The 12,526-nt window shown below is 46.4% G+C and overlaps 1 protein-coding gene across 1 annotated transcript in view; it reads right to left on the bottom strand.

Moving 5' to 3' along the window:
• col4a2 (collagen, type IV, alpha 2) overlaps window positions 1-12,526 on the bottom strand; it is an 83,169-nt gene that overhangs the window by 44,208 nt on the left and 26,435 nt on the right. The window contains exon 4 of the mRNA XM_083776782.1: window positions 11,585-11,665. Within this exon, the coding sequence (XP_083632908.1) occupies window positions 11,585-11,665 (81 nt within the window). The remainder of the gene's footprint in view (window positions 1-11,584; window positions 11,666-12,526) is intronic.

Below are 12,526 nucleotides of genomic sequence, written 5' to 3'. Positions count from 1 at the left end.
CACATGCTGGAGAACCGATGACGGCATTCACAGGGAGAGAGAACGATGAGGAAAAAAAGAGCACGTTAATATAGCGCTAATTATTATTATACTGCACTTTTTACGTGTTAAAGATCAACACTCCGGGGGAATCGCGTTCAGACTGAGATCGGCACAGCCTCGGCCCTCCAGCCTTCCCCCGGAGGAGTTCCTTTGGTCTGACACCTGTGATATTGCCTCACTTTGCAGGAATGACACGTCTGGGTTCCAAAGCACATGTGTGTCCAAACAGAACCCAGCTGCACATGTGTGTGAGTGCGTGTGTGTATGTGTGTGTGTGTGCGTGTCTACAATCCCATGGTGACATTAAGCCATTTTGGGTGGGAACCCCCTTTGGTGTTAGCATTATGTTATGCTTTAGCTATTGAAAAATAGCAGATCTACAGGCTCATAGCGCGCCACCGAGTGGCGCGCTACAGCTTGTAGGTCTGCTATTTTTTTTTTAATCAAAGAACCACTGACATAGAAACATAGCTTTTTCAGAAAACTGTCAGGATGTAGAAGACATTTTTAGAATCTGATCTCAGGTCAAAATGGGTTAATAACCGCTATTATGAGGCAATTACATCCTCTCATACTGTACAGGGAATACCCCAGGGCATTGTCTGCTCCTGTTTGTTATGTCCCCACACAAGACAGGCTCAATTTCCTCAAACTTTTTAGCTACAGTATATTATGGCAAATATAGCGGTTCAAACGCTGCCCCGGAGCGGGAGCGTGCACACACACACACACACACACACACACACACACACACACACACACACACACACACACACACACACACACACACACACACACACACACACACACACACCATACTCCATTATCTGCAAGGACTGGAGGAAGCAGTTGGAGCGAATGTTGGAAAAGATTTTGTGGCAAAGAAGTGTGAGAACGTTCCACTTGTTTAAAAGACACCATTGTCTCAATCTCAAATACCCACTTAATTACAACAGGGCACTTTTTGATAGGTCACGGGGATCTCATCTCATCTTCGGGAACATTATTAATGTTGGGTATACCCGGGCCAAATCTTAATGTTAATTTAATTCCATTAAAATGGAACCAAATGGACCGACGATGACCTCGTAGAGTTGCGGTAAAAAAGACTTGAAAGTCGGCGACATGGTCTAATTATACCCAGCTGTGGTGGCATTATCGCAGTCCCTTTTCTCTCGTAACGCTAGAAGTGAAGCCCTGCTGAGTGACATGGAGTCCAGCCAATAACATTGCAGTTAGGGAATCCCCATGTAATCCTACAGTATGTTGGCCCATAAATCTGTTTTCCAGCCGACCGTTCCAGCTGTTCCCAGCCCACACAGCCCAGTTGATCTTAATTGAAATAATACCATTCTGGAAAACATTTCATTTTCCCACATTGGGGGATTCATTCAGCGCCTATTTCCCACTAGTCCAGCTGGCGTGGGCATCCAAGGTTACAGTTAGCCTCGGTCCCTGGTTTACTCGTCTGCGAAGAGAAGAGCCTGGTCACAACCTAAAGGCAGAGACGCTATCGGTAGAAGTGTCGGTCCGGAATATCCGACAAATTTATTCCCCCCTAGATACGATATTATTCCGACCAACACTTGTTTAATTCTGATTTGTAAAACATCAACGTCATTTCATTGAGCGGTACTTCTGCCAAAATCCCGCAACTTCCGCCCAAAACAAATGATCTACACCTTAGGTCTTGCCCAGCGTGGGTTACAGTGCAAGTGAGGAAATCAGGACAAAGGTCCTTGTGTGTAGTAGCGGTGGATGCAGATTAGCTGACTCATTGTGTGATTATCGTGTGAATATTATTATCGTAATATCCCCGTGTTCATTTAAGTCTGATTGTACTAATTGCATTCGATTTGCACATTCATCATGCGTTACAAGGATACCTTTAACAACTGACGATTTGACTGTGCAGCGAGCAGATCACATCAATAACTTTGCTTTCCTCATTTCCTGGGAATGTTGACGATGCTCAGACACTGAGACGAGGCCCTGTAATGTGACCCTCCTTGTCTTATTGATTTTGGGGGAAAAAAGAAAACGATTTAACTATCTACAGGAGGTGCACATTTACTGTCACAGCTAACGTTCTGCGCAGAAAGGCCTGTCAATCATTGCCATGCCCTGCAGAGAGAACCAGCTGTATACTGCAAAACGTGACTTTCTGGAGAAGGTGGAGGTACTGGGGTGGGAGATAAATGGCGAGCATATTAACGTCGGTATAATTGTTTCCTCTGCAGCTTGCAGAAGCAGCTAGGCCTCTCTTGCTGCTCCTTTGCTCCCACAACCATGCCCTGGTGATGGGGAACACATGGCGTTGCTGCTGCCTGTGACCCACACCGCTCTGGTCAACATTCTTTCTATGGCCCTGACGAGGCCTCTCTACGGGCCCAACATTCCCCCTGACCACCACAGCCTCAAACTCCATGTATACGCCAGCGGAAGAGGAAAAACATTAACACCTTACCTATAGCTGACCTAGGTGTTGTGGGAATATCAGTATTTATGTGCGTGTTGTCTTCGAATGAGAGAGAGAGCACGAGAGAGCGCAGCGACGAGGCTGAGGTGAGGAGAGGCAGGGAAGTGGAATGGAATGATTTGTGTGGAAAAACAAATGAATTGCACCGTTAATTTCAGGTATTTACTGGATAATTTTACGAGAGAGAGAGAGAGAGAGAGAGAGAGAGAGGTTGGGCACTGGCAACTCCTGTGAAATGTTTTGGGAAAACATTTGAAGCGAGGGAACACCTACCCCACCTACTACACACAGCACGTTGCTATTACGGCCTCCCTGAAGTGTGTCTAAGCTCAAAGTCACAACGCTTGATTTGCACTTGTGTGCCGGTGTCTCACACTGAAAACAACAGATCTGTGAGATATGTGAGCTTTATAGACGTATCTTTAATCTTCTCTTTTCCGTTAGATACGCTCTCTCCACACCATGTGCCCTCCCTCGTTGATGATAAGAAAATGGCAAATAAATATTATACAAATGTATATAGCGCCCTTTATCCAAGCTGCTTTACAATGATTGTGCATTACGTTCACCCATTCACACACGTTCGGGCATCTGTTTAGGATGCCTCTCGGGCGTCTCCCTAGGGAGGTCCTCGAGGCACGTCCCACTGGGAGGAGACCCCCGGGGCAGACCAAGGCGCAGTTGGAGGAAACACATTATCGACTCACTGGCCTTAGAACGTCTCGGAATCCCGCCAGGAGGAAGTCACACTAATGTTGCTCTGGAGAGGGAGGTCTGGAGCTCTCTGTTGCCCCCGCGACCCGACTACGGATAAGCGGTTGAAGATGGATGGATGGACACACGCATTCATACACCGATGCCGCCGGAGGAAACCATGCGAGGCAACCTGCTCACCGGGAGCCATTAATGGCCTCTTGCTCAAGGACACTTCGACACTAACTCTGGGGGAGCCCGGGATCAAACTGGTTCCCAGTCGGCCGGTCTACCCATGAGCCACTGTCGCCTAACCCCTAGTCAATGGATGGATGGCTGCTTTCAAGACACCAGGATCTGGCCGACTGTAAACATAATTATTGATGTCCCTTTTCGTTTTCACCATCACTAATATACAACTGCACTTTTATCTCCTTTTGCTGCTCGAAGTTGATGGAAAGGATCACAGTGGTGTAGAAGACAATGGGACGGACATTGTTGACTGTCATGCCAAGACCGTGTGTAGTATGCGTAGTCATACATGTGCATACATATACACAACACACACATCATGCACACATGCAGAGTGCATGTGGCGTCCTTTAAAAAGAGATGCTACTCTGTCTGCATGTCCACACAAACAATAGTCCTCTTGTCCGTAAAAAGTGCCGTCTTTACATGAAAGTGAGGCACTTAATAGTCTCTTAAAGCTGAACCAGAGATGGGTCTGTGTAGGGGTGGAAGGGTCAAACTACATGGATGAAAAAAAAGAGAGAAAAAAGACAAGGAAAGTGGAAGGAGAATTTATTTTTACTCTAGCTGGCGATGTCACTGGAGAAATATGATCTTGGGATTTTCGTGTGTGTGTGTGTGTGTGTGTGTCCAAACTAGACTTGGAGGGTGTGATAAAAAGGGGCCTCTATAACCTTGTCAAAGTGCAGGAAGATTCAACACCCCTGTCGAGGACAATACAAGTTATAAGTCACGTGTGCGCACGCACGCACGCACCCACGCACATGAGAGAGAAACAAAAGTACTGTACTCTTTGCTTCTGACTGCTAACAGGAATGCTTTCATTTCAAGGCCCTTTGTAACTTTTCTTTTTAATAAGATATTTTCTTTTTGCGTTTTCTGCCTGGGGAGAGAGGGAGCGGGGGCGGGGGACACACACAAAGGCAAGGGCCGTCGAGATCGGGAGTCCGGCTGGCTCCGGCTGGCTCTGCAGCCCAGGTGCCCAGACGGTTGAGCTAACCGTCAGGCCCCTTTATAACTTCGCTATTGTCTGTATTCTCCTCTGCAGCTGACTGACCGTGTCAATCTTTCTTTTTTCTTTCTTTTTTTAACAAACCGAGACCAGAAGAGAAATGCAAAGCAAATAAATTGTGTGAGGCGTCTTACGTGAGTTCTCTTTTTTTTTTTACGAGCTATAGTTAAGAGTTTGTATTTCTTCTACTTTGACGTCGAGGGGGCTCATCATGACTTTGAACAGAATTGGGTCAGACTGTTGCTGAGGCGCCTTTAAAATCCCCTGACCCTGAGCAGAGGTCGACGGCAATGTGCTAATTTTCCCCCACGTCTGCCATATGCTGGGGTGCACATTCACACAGATACACACACACACATGTGCAAACACATATTCACACATTCATACACATGCGCACAGCTGTTCGTTGTCTGTCTACTAAGCATCTCTTGTCAGTTTTTTTTTTGTATTTGTTATTGTCAAACAGCTTGCCAACATCGACCCACTGCACAGAGGGGCTGATCCCAACTGTCCATCCCTCTTGGCCATTCCAAATTGTTAACACTTTGAGGGCTTTATATTAATTTAATATAAGACATATAGGTTATGCAGTCAAACGTTCAGACCTGAATATATATATTCGCCTCGGTTCATCCCGGTCATGCCGCGATCGTTCACGAAAATTCTCGTCTTTGCATTGACTTTGTATGTAACCGCGCCGCTCCAAGACTGAACGCACCTTTAAGGGCCTTTCAAACGGGGAAGCGAGGAACGCAGGCGTTGTTGCCTGGATCAACGACAGGTCTGCTACAGGTCTGCTCAAGAGGGGCGCGACAACGCAAGCGTGAAAAAAAAAGCTAAACAGGATCCAGGTCTGGTGAGTCGCGGGCGTGTGCACTTGACGTAACGAGCACGCGCGCAAACACATTCACGGGACTGCGCTCACGTAAATACCGCGACTGTTCCACAGTGATACGCAGGTATCATTGAAAATGAACTATAGGTGCGTTATATCGCTTCACGTTTGAACGGCTAGTGATAGTGGCAGGCTTGCACCCTCCCTTCCTTCCCCTCATCAATGAATTCAGTTCTTTCTCATTATTGCTCCATGAGGGGCCTGACCGTCTTTGACAGGCCTTTATTAGGTCAGGGCCAGAAGACTGTAGAGGGATGGACGATAATACTCTCGATAACAGGTTTGGACTGGGGAGGATTCTTGCATCATAAACTTCATGTGTTATACATCATCCCTGTTACCGATAATAAGCACAACTCCAACTAAATCAACGGGCCAGGCATGCAAACTTTGAAAAATGGGCTCTATAACTTATGTCTGCTTCCATCAAAATAAATTATGTAAGATCTTTGAGGGCAATGACTGACGACCACCGATGGCAATCAGACTGTAGCAAGAGGTCAGGTTCAGCCGGTTCAGTGATTTCACGTATAAGAAAGGCAGAATACTTTTTTTGTTATTGTTGCAGTTTGTCAACTTCACATTCCAACGGAGCCACCCTTTCCTCTCCGTGGCACTTTTGAACGCTTCCGGCAAAAACTCATGACGTATTCGTTATTATTATTAGCCGTCCGTCTCCAGTTCTTTTTTTGGTCCAAAGGGAGAACGGACCACTTCCCTGTGCTTCCCTGTCTCTGCCGCGGCGACAGGGAAGTACATGACACAGAATATATATGGCCATGTTTTTGTGGAAACAACAAGGAATTATTTTGCCAATTATAGTCACAGAAAAAAAAACACAGACCTGCGCACGTGCACACACACACGCACAAATGAGCGTGCGCACGCAGGCACAAAGATATCTTGTTCCCACAAAACCAGAGACACTGTCTATATAAAAAGAGAGATCAGTGGAGAGTCATTGTACTCCACTTCCTGTGACGTATGTCATTTCCTGTCCTACATCAAGCTTTTCCCATGGCGGGGGCCGGCCGGGCCGGGACGCGACGCGACGGCAAAGCTGGAACTCATCTTTGTTCCAAACTGGGTCAAGATGCGTTAATTCCTCTGTTGTTCCACATTCTGCTACATACGACCGCCATAAGAACATCTGTCCATAAATGGTTGCCCAAATTCTGTCCAAAATTCTCGCTCGTTATCTATCCCGTTTTCAGCATCTCCTCTCTCTGACATGCGTAGCAGTACAGCAGGGCTTCTCAACCTGTGGGTCGGGGACCCCCAGAGGGGATTTTGAGGGGCGTCCTCAGCTCAAAGCGAGGCGTTGTGTGATCTTCTAGATAGGCTATTTAGTATTTTCACAGTGTTCATCTGTGGAACCCAAACTGTAATGACTCAGCTCCTATATTCCAAAACAGCTTATAATCAGGTTGGGTTGGGGGGGGGAGTCCCCAGTTCAAGTATGATTATTTTGGAGGGTCCCCCAGTTCAAGTATGATTATTTTGGAGGGTCCCCCAGTTCAAATATGATCATATTGGAGGGTCCCCAGTTCAAATATGATCATATTGGTGGGTCCCCAGTTCAAATATGATCATATTGGTGGGTCCCCAGTTCAAATATGATCATATTGGTGGGTCCCCAGTTCAAATATGATCATATTGGTGGGTCCCCAGTTCAAATATGATCATATTGGTGGGTCCCCAGTTCAAATATGATCATATTGGAGGGTCACAGGCCTGCAAAGGTTGAGAACCACAGCAGTACGGCACCAGGCCAGGCCTTTCAGCTCCTCCACAAAGCAGAGCATTGATCAAGATATTCTGCTAAACAAGTATTTCTGGTGGGGATGTTCTTCTTCTAGTCCTCCATGATGTGTATCAGAAGAAACAAACAACAATGAGCACTTTGGATGGTGTGTGCCGTGGGGGAGGCTGATATTTGTCTGAACGCCTTCCGATGCACAAGCTGCCACGGGGAGTGGGTGGTAATGCTGGGAGAGAGGCCATGCTGCCAAAATCTCTCTCCTCTCCCTCAAGCAAAACTCCATCAAATTAACCCATTTCGACTGTCTTCTAAATCCTGACGTTCAGTGGTTCTCAAACATTTTCATGGCAAGGTTAAAAAAACGTTGGCTCTGAAAGAATATATACATTCAAAGATTTGCGCCTGCACATTTTCACGATTTTTCAAAAATAGCAGACCCACAAGCTATGAGCTTGTAGATCTGCTATTTTTCAATAGCTAAAGTGTAACATAAGGCTTAAAACACCAATAGGGGTTCCGCCCAAAATGGGTTAACATCATAACTCCCTCCACGGAGCAACAATACGCTCCATTCTTTCTCACACAAACCCGCGTGCGTGCGCGCACACACACACACACACACACACACACACACACACACACACACACACACACACACCACACACACACCCACACACACTCTCCCTGACCCTATCCCCCTCTCATTGTGCTAATTGACTGTCTCCATCTCCTTCCTTCTCACTACTGTAAGTGTCTGACTTCATGTCATCATCTGACCTCCAGAACGTGCAGTGTGTTTGAGCATCGAGCTCGTTGCCCGAGTCCAGACGCAGCTTATAGAGCAGTGGTTACCAAACATATTAATTTCATGGACACCCCCCCCCCCCCCCCAGTTTCACACGCATTATGCTACGGATCCCCGATTTAATGGCATTTCTATCTCTGGTACCCCAATTTATATTGTGCGGGCGGCGGCGGTGGCTCAGGGGTGGAGTGGCTGGATAGTAACTGTAAGGTTGCCAGTTCGAACCCAGGCTCCCCCAGAGTTAGTGTCGAAGTGTCCTTGAGCAAGAGACTGAACCCCAAATTGCTCCTGATGTGCTGGTTGGTGCCTTGCATGGTTTCCGCCGCCATCATGTATGAATGTGTGTGTGAATGGGTGAATTGTGAATGGGTGAATTGATGCACAATCTATGTAAAGCGCCTTGGATAAAGGCACTATATACATTTATTGGCACCATTTACCATTGTAAAACCACTGTTAATTTAACTCTGAGAGTGTACAAATAGAACCATTTGGTTCGCAGTCACCCGTAAACCTCTCATCCTCATCCTCCTCCATTCCACCACAGCTGTAACAAGCCTCCGCCAATTCGGGGCAGCTGTGAGAGATCAGCGGTCAGTGTGAGGGGATCCGTGTAAAGAACGGAGTGTGTTCTAGAATGGCCAGGGGTCCTCCTCTGGGAAGCCACGCGTTTTGGACGGAAAAGCAGGTCTAGGCAGGAGATGAACGACATCTGTGAGAACCCGTCTCCTCCAGTTCCACTCCATTCGCATACAAAACAACGTGATTATGCATAGAGAGATGGATGGGGGGGAGAATTGACGATTTAAAATCCATAGCAACGTGCAAAGACTCTCAAAGGACGTGGGGGGAAATTTACGACAATATGTAAGCAATGAGACAATGGGGGAGGCAGCTGACAGACAATAACTATAGCAAATTTATAGTATATACGGTCTGTAGCGTCTATGTTTTAGGTGGAAAACACAGAAGAGAGCCAAGTCACAGTGTTTGAAACAGCTTCAACATAACAGGGCCCGGGCCGTGGCTCAGCGGTCCAGACACCTTAAATGGTAAATTTATATGGCGCCTTTATCCAAGGCGCTTTACATAATGCATTACATTCACCCATTCACACACACATTCATACACCGATTGCAGCCAAAGCCATGCAAAGTACCAACAAGCACGTCGGGAGCAATGTGGGGTTCAGTGTCTTGCAACAAGGACACTACTTTGACATGTAGACAGGAGGAGCCGGGAATCGAACCGCCGACCCACGGATCATTGGACGACCTGCTCTACCTCCTGAGCCACAGTCGCCCCACCTTGGCTGGTAATCCAGTCTGGCAGTGTGTTGTGGGTTCGATTTCCCCATCCTGAAGTCCTTTTAGTGCATGTCAACCCCCATCTCTCTCCCTATTTCCTGTCAGCCTACTGTCTATACCTCTATCAAAAAAATATAAAATAAAAGGCGAAAGCCACACAAAGAAAAACAACATTATTAAAAGAAAATAGAAACAGCTTCAATAGATGTGATATGTGTGAAGCAGGATGCGATGATGGAGGGTAGATAATAGGGAGTGGTGACCATGAAGAGGATGTTTTTACTACTTATAGCATGCTATTGTTTTCTGAAAGAGAGCTCGAAATCACCGCCAAGGCGTTCCGTACAGTATGTACAGTAAAGAATGAAAAGTCCCTCAGAGCATTATCATCATCATCATCATCATCATTGTCATAAAAGAACATTATATCCCTTTCATAAGTTAAAGTGAGAGGGTGAATGAACAAGTGAGCGTGTGCGCGCGAGAGAGAGGGTGGAGTGGAGTGGATTGGAGTGGGGTGGGGGGCGTCCAGCTCAAGGTCTGACCCCTCTGCATCCTTCAAAAATGTGGAATGCGGAATGTACTTCCTCAGTCTCTCCCTCTCCTCCTCCTTAAGGGGTTTCCTGTATCCATGGTGAGCATGTATGGGGTCATAGGTTCCACATACAGTAAAAGTTGATCCCGGCTGCAAATTCTCTGCTCATTGCGCCCGTCAGCAACACAATTTCCCAGACATTTATTTTTCCATCCACTGTTTCGTTTTTGTTTTTTCTTTGGAAAAGAACCCCACCTCCGCATGTTCTGTTCTCACCAGTAGTGGGGGCGGGGAAAAAAAGATGAAAAGATTCTAGTTTTGTTTCTTGTAGACATGCCGTGAGTTTACAGCTCCTGGGAGAACCATGAGTGAACGTAGAGAGGGAAGTGGCTGCTCTGGAAAAATATGTCTTTATGTTCAGTCGAAAGAATGCATTCACCTACAGTGCAGCTAGCCGAATATAGTAGTATGATACAGTATTGTAGTTGTCATTTATTTCATTTCCCCCCCAATTTCTTTACCGGGCGGTTGTGCACCTGTTGTTCAACCCAACCATTCCCAAATGCGAACTTTCCAAGGCCTGGGGTTTGGCACACACTGGCTGCACTGACTGGCTGATTACAAGGCTTCCCTTTACCCTCCTCCCTCCAGGCCCATTATCTCATTATGAGGCTGATGTTTAGTCTATCTCTCCCCGCGCCGCTTTCACAACATCAGCCCTGCTGCGTCCCGTCGTTCTCACTCAACCAACCCTCTGTCTGGCCTCCCTTTCTCCTAATAATGGAACTCCCACCACCCCACAAGACCCCCACTCTGACCTTCTCCTCTGCAGAGCTTAATGGAGTGTTTCACCACTTACTCTATCGGAATAATGTGATAAGCATATGAGGCCTAAGGGGCTGCTGGCGGTGGGGTTCGGTGGCCAGGAGATAGCTATGGCTAATGAGTCTACGCTGTGTTCCATACATAGACCGCTATGCCTAGTCACGGCCAGAAGTAGTGTCTGTAACTTAACTTCATTCCCTGATGAAGGCTTAAAGGACCAATTCACCACTTTTCAACCTATCTTCATATAATAGGTCCTCACTAATAATCCTGATAAAATGGCACAATTTTTTTTCGACTCAGTCTGTGTCTCGTAGGAGGGCTGTGGGCAGTTCAGAAATCGTTATAGGCAGATCTCTTTTTTTAAACATTTTTTTTTTTACAAAAATGTTTAGATTTGTATTATCGTGAGAACGATCGCTTCCATTTTTGCATTGCAACTTTTCAGGACTAGAAAGCATGCAGTTTCTATTAGCTTGGATTCCCCATCGATGATGTCACTGGTGGACTGGTTTCTGAACTGCCCACAGCCCTCCTATGAGACACAGACCGAGTAGAAACAAATTGTGCCAGTGTATCATGATTATTACTGAGGAACTATTATGTGAAGATAGGTTGAAAAGTTGTGAAGTGGTCCTCTAACCGCCGAAACGTTGGATTCATTTGTCTTAACCTGCTGCGCCCTAATAAAGTATTGGCACTCTGACTATTGGCGCATGCGGACCACTTCATCGTTTTTTCAAGATTCCCTCTGTAGTTAATTTACCATGATTTCACATCATTTACGTATCATCTTCAAAGTGCATTGTTGATGATTGTGCATTGATGCTTTATAACTTCTCTTGGATAGCCCCAGAGAAGGCTTTTATTCAACCATTCAGAATAAGGATTCCATAGACGGAGACAAAGGTTTAAAGAAAGGCAAGAGATAATAGGCTATACGTAGTGGCGGTATAGTTAGCATGTGTGTAGCTTACCCTGCTGCCCTTCTCTGGGAAGCATTGACAGCCACCGCTGCAGTCTCTCCCTCCACAGGGTCCATTGTGTTTCTTTCCACCCTGTCAGAGAAAAAAACACACAGAGAAAGCACAGGTTATAGAGTTGCGTGTGTGTGTGTGTGTGTGTGTGTGTGTGTGTGTGTGTGTGTGTGTGTGTGTGTGTGTGTGTGTGTGTGTGTGTGTGTGTGTGTGTGTGTGTGTGTGTGTGTGTGTGTGTGTGTGTGTGTGTGTGTGTGTGTGTGTGTGTGTGTGTGTGTGTGTACAAACAATCGTGTACTAGGTGTGACAGGCAGTGTTTGGGCACTCTGTGGGTTTTCTGTGCACATTAGCTGTTTACGCCTGTGGATCTGTGTCGCATGAATGTGGATGATTGTCTGAGTGCTTGTCTGAACGTTTTGTATACTCGTCTAGAGAGCTAAAAGGATGTTTGGGGATGTGTGGCTGGCATGACTCATACGTGGACGTCATGGCACAATGGACAACCAAGTGTCCATGAAATCCTTCCATTCATCAAGGCCGTCTGGCCTTTGACAGGAAAATGTGTCTGGGAGAAACCCAGAAGCGCCGTGGAGATGCTAAGACTATGCCACATACCACAAAAACCACAACTGCCACCAGAGAGGGACACACACGCAGCCTGTTTGGAGGGTCACTGTACACATGACATGATCAAAGATTATGGGGAAAACAGGGTTTCCAAAACCACATGTTAGGGGGGCGGCAGGACACTAATCATAGTTGACTCGAGACGAGCTTGACTTGGGACATGATTAAACCATTCTGGGCGGGAACCCCCTTTTTGGTGTTTTAAAGCATGGTTTAGCTGTTGAAAAATAGCTGAGCTTGTACGTCTGCTATTTTTTTTTTATTGTGAAAATGTGACGCAAATCATTGAAAATATATAACGTTTTAACTCAAATC

This window comes from Protomyctophum parallelum, assembly GCF_964188405.1.
Source record: "Protomyctophum parallelum genome assembly, chromosome: 11".
Classification (NCBI taxonomy): Eukaryota; Metazoa; Chordata; class Actinopteri; order Myctophiformes; family Myctophidae; genus Protomyctophum; species Protomyctophum parallelum.
This window is presented reverse-complemented; position numbering and strand designations above follow the sequence as displayed.